We start from the raw sequence: 16,264 nt of genomic DNA, 5'->3' as shown, positions 1-16,264 counted from the left end.
TTGTGTTAAATGAAGTGTGAGTATAGGCCTTAGCTAAATTTTATTCTCCGTTGGAGATAATAGTAGGGGGTGGTCGGCCTACGATTGTGATTTTGATTTGCACTCGGTAGAGTGTGTTGCTTGTTTGACGCCTTGACTTCTGCGTGAGTGTTTGTTGCTTAGGCGTTCTGTGTTATGGCGTAAAGGTCGTTAAGCTCGTTTGAGTGAGACCTGTAGGACATTGGAGGCGATAGTGTCCTAGTGAGTGGGACGATTGTGCGTTTATGTGTAAGATTTAATTGTTCGCGGTGTTGATGGTTAGTATTATCCGTTAGGAATCACTATGGTGTAGCAGGGCGCGATGTTACACTATTCGTTGTGATCGAGGCCAAAAGAGCGTGTGTTGATGGTTGGTGTTATCCGTTAGGATTCACTATGGTGTAGCAGGGCGCGATGTTACACTAATCATTGCGATCGAGGCCAAAAGAGCGTGTACAGGTTAGTGTTATCCGTCAGGATTCACTATAGTATAGCAGTGCACGATGTTACACTACTCGTTGAGTAATCGAGGCCGAAAGAGCGTGGACGTGAAATGGATAGACGGTTTGCCTTATCCATACGGTGTAGTGACTAGCAAATTCAAGTTAGTTCACTTGATGATCGACTAGCCTTATAGGTGTAGTCTAGAGATGTGTGTTGACTTGGGTTGACTGTGTATAGTTAACCAAGTATATGGTGATGAGACCATAATTAAAATTTTACGATCGGCAAAATCGACAAGGTGTGTCAATATATATTAGCTAGTGATACGATGTCCGTTAGCGGTCGAATGTGACGTGGTGAGTGATGTCGATTGATCTCACCTTTGATGACCAAGATGGCGATTGGTGATTGTGTGGTGAGTGTTGTACACTCTTGACGGCCACTTTGAAATGTCCCGTTCATATCGATTATAAACGTTCCATATTAATTGATTTCGTTGCGAGGTTTTGACCTCTATATGAGACGTTTTTCAAAGACTGCATTCGATTTTAAAACAAACCATAACCTTTATTTTATTGATAAAGGTTTAAAAATATTACGACGATTATCAAATAATGATAATCTAAAATATAGCGTTTTCACACGATTATTACATAATGGTTTACAATAAAATTACACATCAATTTAAATCTTCGAATGCATTTTTTAAACAATATTGTACAAGCATGCTGACTCCAACTCTTGTCCATAAATTAGCATGCAACAGTGGAAGCTCTTAATAATCACCTGAGAATAAATATGCTTTAAACGTCAACAAAAATGTTGGTGAGTTATAGGTTTAACCTATATATTTATCAAATCGTAATAATAGACCACAAGATTTCATATTTCCATTTTTCATAAACATCATCCCATACATAGAGATAAAAATCATTCATATGATGAACACCTGGTAACCGACATTAACAAGATGCATATAGAATATCCCCATCATTCCGGGACTCCCTTCGGACATGATAAAATCGAAGTACTAAAGCAGTTCAAAGTTTCTGGCTGGGGCTTGTTAGTGCCCATAGATCTATCTTTAGGATTCACGTCAATTAGGGTGTCTGTTCCCTAATTCTTAGATTACCAGACTAAAAAGGGGCATATTCGGTTTAATAAATTCAACCATAGAATGTAGTTTCACATACTTGTGTCTATTTTGTAAAACATTTATAAAACTGCATGTATTCTCATCCCAAAAGATATTAGATTTTAAAAGTGGGACTATAACTCACTTTCACAGATTTTTACTTCGTCGGGAAGTAAGACTTGGCCACGGGTTGATTCATGAACCTATAACAAATGTATACATATATATCAAAGTATGATCGAAATATATTCATGACATTTTTTATTACATTTTAACGATTTAAGTTTGTTAAGTTAGCAGTCTAATGTTAGTAATCTACAACTAGTTGTCCACAGTTAGATGTACAGAAATAAATCAATATATATTATCTCGAATCAATCCACGATCTAGTGTATACAAGTCTCAGGCTAGATCACAACTCAAAGTATGTATATTATTTTGGAATCAACCTCAACCCTGTATAGCTAACTTGAGCATTACTGCATATAGAGTGTCTATGGTTGTTCCCAAATAATATATATAGATGGGTCGATATGATATGTCAAAACATTGTATACGTGTCTATGGTATTCCAAGATTACATAATATATGTTAGAATACAAGTATAATACAATATAAGTTAGTTAAGTTATGATTTGTATAGATTTGTTACAAATTTTACGTAGCTACAACAAGCAAAATTATCCAATCTTGTTTTACCCATAACTTCTTCGTTTTAAATCCGTTTTGAGTGATTCAAGTTGCTATGGTTTCATAATGAACTGAAATTTATGAAACTAAACATAAAAAGTATAAGTTTATAGTCGGAAATACAGGTTACAAGTCACTTTTTAAAGAGGTAGTCATTTCCGTCGAATGAACGACATCTTGATGACCATTTTGAAAAACATACTTCAACTTTATGTTTAACCATGATTTTTGGATATAGTATCATGTTCATATGAAATATTATTTTTCCAAAAAACAAACTTTCAATTCAAAGATTAAGATAGTTTTTATTTTTCTAACCCAAAACAGCCCAAGGTTTCACTACGACGGCGTATGTCCGGTTTTACGGTGTTTTTCGTGTTTTCAGGTTTTAAATCATTAAGTTAGCATATCATATAGATATAGAATATGTGTTTAGTTGATTTTAAAAGTTAATTTAGAAGGATTAACTTTGTTTGCTAACAAGTTTAGAATTAACTAAACTATGTTCTAGTGATTACATGTTCAAATCTTCGAATAACATAGTTTTATATATATGAATCGAATGATGTTATGAACGTCATTACTACCTCAAGTTTAGTAGGTAAACCTACTGAAAGTAACAAAAATTGATCTAGCTTCAAAGGATCTTGGATGGCTTGAAAGTTCTTGAAGTAGAATCATAACATGAAAACAAGTTCAAGTAAGATTATCACTCGAATTAAGATTGTTATAGTTATAGAAATTGAATCAAAGTTTGAATATGAGTATTACCTTGATTTAGAAAGATAACCTACTGTAAATAACAAAGATTTCTTGAGATTGGATGATCACTTGAAATGGATTTGCAAGATTGGAAGTAAGCTAGTAAGCTTGAAAGTATTTGTGAAGTGTTCTTGATGTGTTCTTGAATGATGATGTTTCTTGATTGTAATTAAAGCTAGATTGACCTAGATGATCAATATTACTGAAGTATAGACATTCTTAAGCTTAGATAGAGTTAAGATGGAGAGAATTTGGATTAGAAAATCAAAGAAATGTGATGTGTGTGTTGTTTGAAAAAAATGCCTAATGCTTAGTCAATATAAGGTTACTAGGTTTTGTTTTCATGCTCATAAGTCATGCTAGTTGTCAAATGATGGTTCCCACATGTCTTGGTGACTCACAAGGGCTGCTAAGAGCTGATCATTGAAGTGTATATACCAATAGTAAATACATTTAAAAGCTATGTATTGTACGAGTACGAATACGGGTGTATACGAGTAAAATTGTTGATAAAAATGAATGAGAATGCAATTGTAAGCATTTTTGATAAGTAGAAGTACTTTGATATGTGTCTTGAAGTCTTTCAAAAGTGTATGAATACATCTTAAAATACTACATGTATATACATTTTAACTGAGTCGTTAAGTCATCGTTAGTCGTTACATGTAAGTGTTGTTTTGAAACCTTTAAGTTAACGATCTCATTTAATGTAGTTAACCCATTGTTTATTATATCTAATGAGATGTTAAATTATTACATTATCATGATATTATGATGTATGAATATATCTTAATATGATATATATATATATATATATATATATATATATATATATATATATATATATATATATATATATATATATTAAAATGTCGTTACAACGATAATCGTTACATATATGCCTCGTTTCAAAATTCTTAAGTTAGTAGTCTTGTTTTACATATGTAGTTCATTGTTAACATACATAATGATATATATAATTATCATTTTATCATGTTAAATATAGTGTAACAATACCTTAATATGATACATATGTATTTAGTAAGGCGTTGTTATAACGATAATCGTTATATATATCGTTTCGAGTTTCTTAACTTAGTAATCTCATTTTTATGTATATAACTCATTGTTAATATACCTAGTGAGATACTTACTTATCATAATATCATGTTAACTAACTATATATATATATATATATATATATATATATATATATATATCATCATATAGTTTTTACAAGTTTTAACGTTCGTGAATCGCCGGTCAACTCGGGTGGTCAATTGTCTACATGAAACTCATTTTAATTAATCAACTCTTAACAAGTTTGATTGCTTAACATGTTGGAAACATTTTGTAACACCGGCCATTTTTTTTTTTTTTTTTTTAAACACACAGCGGAAGACTTTTTTTAACAAACATACTATAAGTCGCGTCATTACATTAATCTGAGTAATTAAGTTTAAGTTTACACAACGGTGTTACGTTATTACAAAACATTATTTATACAAAAGTTCACATCAGAGTTGGGTTGTCAAACATGTCTTCTGCAATAGCACCCTTCCCGACTAGCAGTACCTAAACCTGCAAGGGGAGAATATGTGGGGGATTAGCGCACCGCTAAGTGAATGGAATCTATCTAACAGATATAGCTTAAGTCACACACAAGCTATATACATCAACAATACCTGCTAACTACCAACTAGCATACAAAAGACAATATGAGGATCGGCGGCTTGTACGAGCACACGACTCCTAGCTGATCGGGCCTGAGTCTACCGATAGTCCCTGCTACTCAATTCACAGTATAGTTATCCAGATGCAGGGGGTGCATCGTTCACACTATACTCCACAATTAGTAGCCTATGGACCCAACCTCCCCTAGGCACGGTTGACCTCATACGGACTCTAACCTCTCCTAGGCACGGTCTCGAGTCCCCAGTCTCCCTAGGCCCGACTGGTGCCATTCACACAGTGTACACGTAATTCACATACAACATCAGGCATACTATATTATTCTAACATGGCAATTTCTACACTATGCATGGTAAAAGAGTCAACCACAGTAGCATGATATGCTACTTAAACTCTATCCGTAGATAGATCCACTCACCAATTACCAGCAACTGCTCAGTTATTATTTCTGAGCTTCTTCCTTGTCCTTATCTCCTGAGAACAGCAAAAACCAAGTTAGAATAGTGTTCCCATCAAGATTAGACACACTGACAGCGAATTATAGCAAATTCATAAAAAAATGCGTCCGCTAAAATTTTCATGCTTAACACTTATGCACTTTCAAAATTTACATCCTGAACACCAAAATACAAACGGGCAGCATAACGGCTAGAATTCCACACTTAGTAAGAATTTCACTGCCTAAGACCATCGGTCGATGGTCCCATCCATCGGCCGATCGTCAACACACCATCGGTCGATGGTCTCCCCCAATCGGTCGATCGTCAAAATTACATCCGCTGGTCAGAAATCATACACCATCGGTCGATGGTCTCGTCCATCGGCCGATCGTCCTCACCATCGGTCGATGGTCAACGACCATCGGCCGAAGGTAGTTCATCAGCTGCAACAGCAGCAAAGTGACGGGTTTCAACCCAAAATCACCAAATCTCAACTTTGGACACGTTTTTGACCTCAAAACTGGTTACATCTTTTACACTAGACATTTAGAAACATAAACCCACAACTTTTATGCACAAACAACAACAAATCGAACCAATTTTACACAAAACCCCATTTTAACAAAAACTAACTTAAAAACCCATTTAATCATAGATTTGATCATGAAATCTTACAAACCTTACCTTGTTAGAATCACAATGACACAAGGAACGTTTTGACACCAAAATCAAGCTTCAATTCGAGATCAAATGATTTAGGGTTTGAGATGGTGAGGTTAGGTTTAGTGAGAGAGAGTGAAATGAAAAAAATCAGGAAACTTCAAGAAGGGAGCTGGTCACCAGCTCTTATTTGTGTTAAAACACAATACCCCATCACACACGGGTATTTACCAGTTATCTGATATCTTTCGCACAAGATTAGGTAACCCAAACGAAGTCCAAATAAAATAAACAAACCTGTTCTGGGACCCTTGTCACAAACTGGTCACAACACAATTATATTAAAATACTAATAAAATAATTAAAATAAAAAGCACTTAAGACTAAGCACAAACCCTAAAGGCAAAAATAGACAACTTACAACTAGCCCGGGTTTCAGTCTGTTACAAATCCACCCCCCTTAAGGAGATTCCGTCCTCGGAATCTGGTCTTGGTCAAACAAATGAGGGTAGCGGTTTCTCATCAACTCTTTCGTTTCCCACGTAAGATTAGAACCCAAACTGTGTTTCCACTCAATCAACACCATCGGTATCTCTTTATATCTCAACTTAGTCACCTTTCGGTCAACTACACGGACCGGCTCTTCCACCAATTTCTTATTCAAATCGACCCTTAAATCTTCTAAAGGAAGAAGTTGCGTTTCATCATCGACTTTACACTTACGAAGATAACACACGTTAAATGTATTATGAATACCGGCTAACTCTGGCGGAAGATCTAACACCACAGTCTGATCATTCAACACTTCACTGATCGGAAACGGACCAATAAATCTCGGTGCTAACTTACCACGTTTACCGAATCTGATAACCCCTTTCCACGGCGAAACTTTCAGATACACTCGTTCACCCACATTAAAGGTTACCGGACGTCTACGCGGATCAGCATACATTTTCTGCCTATCTCTAGCGGCTTTCAACTTTTCTCTCGCAATTGCAACTTTTTCGGCTGTCATTTGAACAATTTCGGGACCTGCAAACTGTTTCTCCCCGGCTTCTAACCAACAAGTCGGAGTTCTGCAACGACGACCGTATAACATTTCATAGGGCGGCATCCCTATACTCGAATGATATGAATTATTATATGCAAATTCGATCAACGGCAGATGTGTATCCCACGAACCACCGTATTCTAACACACAAGCCCTTAACATATCCTCCAAAGTCTGTATCGTTCTTTCACTCTGACCATCTGTCTGAGGATGATAAGCTGTACTTAAATTCACACGTGTACCCAAATTTTGTTGAAGACTGTTCCAAAAATTCGACACAAATCTGGAATCTCTGTCTGAAACGATCGATAACGGCACACCATGTCGACTAACTATTTCTTTCACATACAAATCGGCTAACTCACTTAACGAAGCTGTCTCACGAGTAGCAAGAAAATGAGCACTTTTAGTTAGACGATCCACTATTACCCAAATCATATCATGTCGTTTCTGAGTTCGAGGTAATTTGGTCACAAAATCCATCGTTATATGTTCCCATTTCCACTCTGGAATCTGTAACTGACGTAGCGAACCATAAGGTTTCTGATGTTCTGCCTTCACTTGAGCACAAATATGACACTTTTTGACATATCGAGCGATATCTGTTTTCATTGTCGGCCACCAATACACTGTTTTCAAATCATGATACATCTTATTACTACCCGGATGTACTGTCAGTCTGGATTTGTGAGCTTCCGTCATGATTAAATCCCTCAAATCTCCAAGCTTAGGCACCCAAACACGATTGTTTAAGGTCTTTAGTCCACGTGAGTCATCAATTAAGTCCACTTTTCATTTGGTCATTTGTTCAGATTTAATATGTTTGTCCTCTAAAGCACAGGCCTGAATGGTTTTTAAGCTGTTAATCAAATCTGAAGTTATATTCAAACTAAGAAATTTCACATTTTCACTTGACTTTTTACGACTTAGCGCATCTGCAACCACATTTGCCTTACCCGGATGGTATTTAATTTCACAGTCGTAATCTTTGATCAACTCTTGCCATCGTCTCTGACGCATATTCAATTCTTTCTGTGAGAAGATATACTGCAAACTCTTGTGATCTGTACATATAACACAATGGGTTCCATACAAATAGTGTCTCCACAGTTTCAAAGCAAACACTACTGCAGCCATTTCAAGATCATGCACTGGATAATTCTTCTCATGAACTTTCAACTGTCGCGAGGCATAGGCGATTACTTTATCTCTTTGCATTAATACACAACCCAACCCGGCATAGGATGCATCACAGTATACCACGAAGTCGTCTGAACCTTCTGGTAAAGCTAACACTGGTGCCTGACACAGTAGCTGTTTCAAAATCTGAAAAGCCTTTTCCTGTTCATCAGTCCATCGAAAGGCTACATCTTTACGAGTTAACTTAGTCAACGGACCCGCTAATTTAGAAAAATCTTTGATGAACCTGCGATAATACCCAGCCAATCCCAGAAAACTCTTAATCTCAGTCGGAGTCTTCGGAGAATTCCAATTCATTACCGCTTCTATCTTTGTCGGATCAACTTTTATACCCTCGGTACAAATCACATGACCCAAAAACTGCACTTCACGTAACCAAAATTCACACTTTGAAAATTTTGCAAATAGTTGCTCACGTTTTAACAAGTTCAAAACCAACCTCAGATGTTCAGCATGTTCACTCTCTGTTTTCGAATACACCAATATGTCATCAATAAACACAATCACAAACTTATCTAAGAATGGACGACACACTCTATTCATTAGATCCATGAAGACTGCTGGCGCATTCGTCAACCCAAAAGGCATGACAAGAAATTCATAATGACCATACCTTGTTCTGAACGTTGTTTTCGGTATATCTGATTCAGCAACACGAACCTGATGATATCCGGATCGTAAGTCTATCTTAGAAAAGAATGAAGCACCCTGTAACTGATCGAACAAATCATCTATTCGAGGTAACGGATACTTATTCTTCACTGTTCTTTTGTTCAATTCACGATAATCAATACACATACGCATTGACCCATCTTTCTTTTTAACAAACAATACTGGAGCACCCCACGGTGAAGAACTCGGTCGGATAAACCCACGATCTAATAGTTCTTATCCAAACCTTATCCAAATCTGATCCTAACCTAACCCAAAATTGGTATTTCACATATGGACGGGTTTTGGAGCCTCAAATCTGATCCCAACCTTATCCAAACCTCATTTCTTCCATTTTCTTCTCATCCACTTCCATCAAAACCAAGAGAGAGAGGGAGAGGTTCTAGAGAGAGAATTAGAGATTTGGAGAAGAAGAAGAAGAGGGAATCGGGTCGTCTCAAGTGTTAAAGTTGTTCATCTCGTTCGTGGCTACGTTGTAGTTGTATTGGTAAGTTCTAACTCTGAATTTCATTGTTTGATTTGAGATTCAATGTTAGGGTTTGAACTTAAATTGTCAAGAAACCCATTTAAACTCTTGAAGTGAGTTTATTTATGCTAGTAATCGGGTTTAAAATTATTGTTGGTGGGTTCTGGGTTGGTTGATGATTTAGCCATGATTAGGTCTTTAATTTGAAGTGTAATCACTATGATTAGTGATTATGTTGTTGAAAGAACCCAAATGGGTGTTGTTGGAAACTTGATTTTGAATTGGGTCAAAATAAGAGTTGTAAGTTGATTTTGGTGAAGACAAGTGTTTAAAACTTGGGGTTAAGTTAAGTTGGCATTGTTGGAACCATTTTCACTAGTGTTAGTGATTATGGAAGTGTTGGGACCATTGTGGGTGTATTTGGTTGACTAATTTTGAAATGGGTCAAAATTAGGGTTTAAGTGTCATTTTGGGCAAGATAGGTGTTTAACACCTATGATTGGGTTTGATTGGTGTATTAGGACCATTCTCACTTGTGTTAGTGATTATTGGTTAGTTTGGGCGCGGTTTGTGCTTGAAAGTGCATTTGGGTCGAAATTGCACTATGTGTCAATTTGGGTTGATTTGTAAATCCACCCTAATTGTGTTGTTTATTACGTGATAAATGGAATAGGTACGTTCCATTGGCGAGTTACGAGATTGGATTTGCACTTCATCGAGGCGTTTAAGGTGAGTGTAAATTTACTATACGTGTATGTATGCATAGGATGGGTGCGTGTGTGTGGAGTGACCCTTGCTCGGGTTTACTCTAGGTTTGTGTGGGCGAATGGACTCCTCTTGTGCTTCGGGTCCATGTGATACGCTTATGCGTTTGGGTTACCACCCTTGATGTTGTGATTGGCTAGTGTATTGGATAAACCCTTTGGCGATGGGTTTTGCTAGCTTTTGTCGTGGTGATGATTCGGGTAGTGAATCGCGTGATGTTCGGATTCACTAAGGCGCGTGAAGTTCGGCCAACCCTATTGTGATGTTTGACTAAGGTATGAGTCGCGTGATGTTCGGATTCATAAAGGCGCGTGGAGTTCGGCCATCCTTAATAGTCAAGTTGTTTGAAGGTAGTGAGTCGCGTGAAGTTCGGATTCACTAAGGCGCGTGAAGTTCGGCCAACCTTCATGTGGTTTAGGTTAAGGGGATAACTTTGTTGATGTTGTTGAGTATATTTATTTTATATGCGTATATCCTTATTGTTGTATTGTAGCTAATCTTGTGGCGTTAACTTGGGGTTTACGTAGCGTGTAGCTACTTTGTGTATGTGCTCTTTTGTAGCTTGTTTACCATGCGGAGGTGGTATGTGTTTACTTTTCGTGCTTGGTGATGCGTAGCCATTTTATGCATATGTATGCGTATAGTACCTTTACATTCACTAAGCATTAACTTACCTTCTCGTTGTTGATATTTTTATAGGTTCGCGTGATGGCGGCTCGGGTAAGCGTGGGGATTAGAGATCTTGGCTAGGTTGCTTTAGAAGATCTTGCTTTTGGACTCGATTTAGGATTGGGTAGCGTAGTCCCAATCACAATGCTCGATTTTTGTGTAAAAGTAACTAGCCGGGTCATGCGACGTATATTGGTTTAGTCAAATGGGTCATGAGGATAACCCGATTTATGATTTAATTATGTAATGTACGTTTTATTAATGTTGTTAGACGTAATGTGATAACAAATACGTTTTGGGAATTGCGTAATAGGACCTAAAGTGTTATTTAATGTATATTAAAAAGGAAAAAAAATTTATGGATCGGAAATAGACGGGTTGGATCGTTACAAGGTTTTGATTTATTATTTAATTCATATAAATAAATGTTTTTTATTGATTGTAAATCCATGCATCACTTTAAATAATGATGACAAGGATCACGCATGTATTATACTACGTAAAGGATGAATACATACACATACACTTTAAATAATGGAGGGACACGGTTAGTTTTTTTTATTATAATAGAGGGACCAACAGAAAAAAAAAAAAAAAAAAAAATCTCTAATTTTAATTTTAATGTTAAATTATGTTAATTGGTAAATTAATTTGGGCCATGATTGTAGGTATCGTTGGTTGTAGATAATGTGGGTTTGGAGCCCCATATTTGAAGTTTTTAAAAATCAAAATAACCTTGACGTCCAGAGGTCAAATTGTAATAAGTCATTAATTTTTCAAAATCTATTTACCTACTCACCTTCTCCTTCTTCTTCTTCTTCTTCTTCTCATACGCAGTAGTTACGAACTATCAGAACTTCACGCGCTCCCACATATTCTCAAATCTAAGGTAGTTTTGAATTCTATACATTCTGGAAACATATATTTATTATATGATTACTTTATTTGATTGTTCATTCGAGTAATGTATGAAATTTGTAAAATTAGGGTTTTTTTTCTCGATTAAATGCAAGTGTCTTAACTTTTGTATGTTACAGTATGTGATTTGAGTAGATTTAGAATACAAAGTATGTTTGAAAAGCTTAGATTCAATTATTTATTATATGGTTACTTTATTTGATTGTTCATTCGAGTAATGTATGAAATTTGTAAAATTAGGGTTTTTTTTTTTTTGGTTCTCGATTAAATGCAAGTGTCTTAACTTTTGTATGTTACAGTTTGTGATTTGAGTAGATTTAGAATACAAAGTATGTTTCAAAAGCTTAGATTCAATTATTTATTATATGATTACTTTATTTGATTGTTCATTCGAGTAATGTATGAAATTTGTAAAATTAGGGTTTTTTTTGTTCTCGATTATATAAATGCAAGTGTCTTAACTTTTGTATGTTACAGTTTGTGATTTGAGTAGATTTAGAATACAAAGTATGTTTCAAAAGCTTAGATTCAAACCTGTTAAAAAGAAAAAAAGAAAAAAAAAATTAATTTCTGGCCTCACTTTGATTGTACCCAAATTTCGTTAGTTCAATTTGTGCTTTTCTGTTTGTATTAGATTATTTAATTTTTCATGTAGTGTAAATTTACGTGTTCTTAATATGAATTGTATTAGATTATTTAATTTGTTTTGCTACGTTAAAATTAATAACCTTTTCTAATAAAACCCTAACCGTGGCACATTAATAACTTGCAGCTTTATGTACTGTGACAGAGTGAGAATGAATACAGATTGCGATAGACTAAGCAGCTTGTCAGACGATCTCATCAACAAAATTCTTTCTTATATCGAAACCAAACATGCTGTCAAAACTAGTATTTTGTCATCTAGATGGAAAAATACTTTGAAGTCAATCACACACCTCGATTTATGTAGTGACGATGTTACGTCCTCAACTAGTTTAAATGAGTTCACTCGTGTTCTCTCTTCTCGCAACAATGAAATAGATTTGTTTTCTCTTAAACTTAGTGTTCGTGGAGGATATATACCAGGGTTTGTCAAAATTGTTGTCAACTATGCGTTTTCCCACAATGTCCAAAAGATGACTATTATATGGTTGGACGAAATGCCTAGTTCTCTTAAACCTAGTTCTCTTTTGATGTCTCAGTCTCTTAAAGATCTCACTTTAATTGGATGTGCTAGTATTTTTAATCAATCTAGAATCAAATCATCGTTGTACCTACCATCGTTAACAACGTTGCATCTTGAAAATTTCATTATTAAGAACGAAAATCCCGGTGGTCTTTTCTCTAAGTGCCTAAACTTGAAGAATCTTACCTTATCTAACTGCGACATAAACGATCATGATCCTTTGATTTCCCATTCTGAGTTTTCTAATCTCTCGAACCGCAATAATGAAATAGAATTGTCGTCGGTTAAACTCAGTGTTGGAAGATATAAACAAGCGTTTGTCAAAACTGTTGTCGACTATGCGTTTTCCCATAATGTCCAAAAATTGACTATCATATGGGTGGACGAATGGCGTTTTGAAATACCTAATTTTCTTTTTACGTCCCAGTCTCTCAAAGATCTCACTTTGATTGGATCTTCTAGATATGATTGTAAGATCAAATCATCGTTGGACCTACCAGCGTTAACAACGTTGCATCTTGAAAATTTCACGCTTAGTAACAAGAATCCTGATGAGTGTGGTGGTGTTTTCTTTAAGTGCCTAAACTTGAAGAATCTTACCTTATTTGAGTGTTCCATAGATGATCCTAAACATTTAGTTTGCCATTCTGAATTTTCTAAGCTCACACCTGAGACAGGATTGTTTTCTTCTGCTAATGTGGTTGTACCTCACCTAAAGAATCTCATTGTTTACAACTGTGGAGGTTATATTGAGATTTATGCACCCGAATTGTCCTCGTTGGTGTATGAAGTTTCATGTTATGAAAACTTTAATGGAAATAGTTTGTCATGTTTGGAGAAAGTGGATTTCTTTATGTGTCCACTTGAGGATGATGGTGATTATGTTGTTGAGATTCTTCAACAGTTCCACAATGTCAAATATCTTACGCTTGGATTGGAAATCTTAGAGGTATTTGGTCTTTAATGTTTATACGTGCATGTGCTTATCTATCACCACTCAACGTCACTTATTATAATTTATATATTATATATATTATTATATTATATTATATATTATATTATATATTATTTTTCAGGTTGCATCATTTGTTGATGAAGTCTCAAATGTACCTTCTCCATTTGGTAAGTTAACGAGTCTCAAGATTTATCCACGAAGGTTGGAACGAAAAAAGAATGTAAAGAAGGTAAAGATCCCAAAACAAGTTAGAAACTTTCTTTTAGGTGCTTCTCCAAATGCTACCGTCTCGATATACTCACGCGAGGTACTTTCAGCATTAAGAATATTAACATACTTTGTGTATCATATGATGATGATAAACGGGGATTAATGTTCATTTTAAACTGTATGATTACATGTAGGAATGGAAGCATTTAAGGATGCCACATCAGCACTACGAATGATGGCCAAGTTGCAGGTGTAAGTTTCTATAGGATCTCAACTGTCGCAAAAGCAAACTGTTAGTTTTTGATTTTTGTAAGTTCTAAGTTGATGATGATTGTCATAAAAATCCCAATAAATGGTCTCAGTTTTACTATTTGTTTTGCTTTCAGGTTTTAATCTATTATCTGTTACTAGAAATTGCTTGTGTAAATTGGAATGGTAAGTTTTGTGTTCTTTTGAACTCAGCTGAAACTTTAAGGAATTTATGTGATTTGGGTTTTAAATATGTAAGATGTCTAAGTACGACCCTTATGCTAGTTCATGTTTTTGGGTACTTGGATGGTTAAGTACCAGTACTTTTATATGTGTACACTACTATGCTAATTTCTTATGTTGGGAAAAGTTTATTTCCACTAGTTTATTTATTAGTTTCTTCTTTTAGGTCAACTACATTACTCAAAGTCAACTCCAATTCTTGCTAGAGTAATTTCTTGTCGTCAAGGTTATGTACTTATGTTCTTTTGGTATCGCTTTCGTCTATGGTCACACTCTTATTTTGTGACCTGCAAACATTCAAGATATGGTGGTTCTGTTTGAACATCCTGTTGGGTTTCATAGTCAGCAGGAATAAATAAAAACACTTGCCATGATGTGAATCTATAAATATGAGTCCTAAATCAATTCCTTAAAGACAACTCCTAATTTATAATGTTACAAAGTATTCGTACATGAGACAAATTTATGTACCACAATGTTATTATATCTTACCAATGAAGCAGTGCTTCAGTGGTACCCGTTGCTTATGGTCCCCGGGCCCGCAGTTGTTATCCCCTTGCCAATAGTGGGGCGCAGGTTCGAATCTCGGCTTGCACGCAATTGTTGGGTATTGGGGGGAGGTATTTTACCGGGCATACTTAGCCCTTACGGGGTGGGCGGTATGGGTGCCGAAGGCACACGGGGTCAGGGTTTCTCCGCCAGTCCAAACCTTTTGCCAATGTTATTATATCTTTCTACATTTTTAGATGAAAAATGGTGTTGTGCCTTAATAAATTTAAAGTGAATGACACATTCACCTGTTAAAGAAACACGTGATCTCAATCCTTTGTGATTTCACCTAGTGTTGTAGCTCATGTGGTTGTGGTCTGACTCTCTTAGCGAGAGGTCATGAGTTCGATTCCCGTGGGGTGCAACATTACACACAAGGTTGCCCATTTACCTTTGAATTCCACCCAATGGTGCCTTCCGCACATCGCGTTGCGGGGGCAGGGGGTTTACCGTCCATGCCTTCGGATTGAGCCGGGTTTACTCTTGGCAGCAGTTGGGGGCGGGTTATGCAACTGCGGGAGATGAACACATGAGTGGTTAAGTTCCCTGGACCATCCCGTACTTTAAAAAAAAAAAACAATATACATATGGCAATGCATGAAAATATGGTGGATAATGGTTTGCTTAGAGTTCTCAAATAAATTCGGAAGGGATGATTTACTGTGGTGTTCAAGTTGCTTCGTATGGTAGATCGTTGGGTTAATTTCATGTTGGGAAGACTAAAGAGCCAATACCCTTACAACCTAGAGGTTGAGGGTTCGAGTCTTGCTTATGACCTTTTCGTGGTGAATATATTCATGTTAGTATTATGTGAGTGTGTGAGTTTGCCTTCAAAAAAATAATAATAATAATTCATGTTGGGAAGATGACGGTTTTGTTCTAAACGATCACTGGCAATGTCGTTTTTGTATAGCTACTTTAGTTACTTTGTGCCGAATAATTTGTGGATGTCCTTATATTTAATTCACTAGTGAAATGACCCGTAAAATCACGGGTTTTTTTAAACGAAATAATTTAATGACATGTTTTAGGTATTAAGTGAATGTAAATTATAAACTCATTTATTTTAATGACCCGTTTGATTAAGAAACTTTTCGTTGTTTTTACAAATATATAGAGACATGTATTTTCGCATATATATGTAACGTAATTAATTTGGTAAAAAGAATCCATATATTTGAATATTAATAATATAATAATTATAATTATAATTATAATTATAATTATTATATTAAAAGTAAATAATAATAATAAATTTCGCTCAAAGTTGAGTATTTATATTTATATTTTTAATAATAATAATAATTA

At 35.6% G+C, this 16,264-nt stretch overlaps 1 protein-coding gene across 1 annotated transcript in view; it reads left to right on the top strand.

The window, feature by feature from the left end:
• LOC139876628 (uncharacterized) overlaps positions 1-14,402 on the top strand; it is a 121,383-nt gene extending 106,981 nt beyond the window's left edge. The window contains exons 2-4 of the mRNA XM_071863969.1: positions 12,355-13,699; positions 13,827-14,012; positions 14,110-14,402. Of these exons, the coding sequence (XP_071720070.1) occupies positions 12,359-13,699; positions 13,827-14,012; positions 14,110-14,151 (1,569 nt within the window). The 5' untranslated portion in view covers positions 12,355-12,358 and the 3' untranslated portion in view covers positions 14,152-14,402. The remainder of the gene's footprint in view (positions 1-12,354; positions 13,700-13,826; positions 14,013-14,109) is intronic.
• The last annotated feature ends 1,862 nt before the right edge of the window (positions 14,403-16,264 follow it).

The sequence above is a fragment of the Rutidosis leptorrhynchoides genome, chromosome 11 (genome assembly GCF_046630445.1).
Source record: "Rutidosis leptorrhynchoides isolate AG116_Rl617_1_P2 chromosome 11, CSIRO_AGI_Rlap_v1, whole genome shotgun sequence".
NCBI lineage: Eukaryota > Viridiplantae > Streptophyta > Magnoliopsida > Asterales > Asteraceae > Rutidosis > Rutidosis leptorrhynchoides.
Note: the sequence above shows the minus strand (reverse complement) of the source record. Positions and strands in the feature narration are given on the sequence as shown.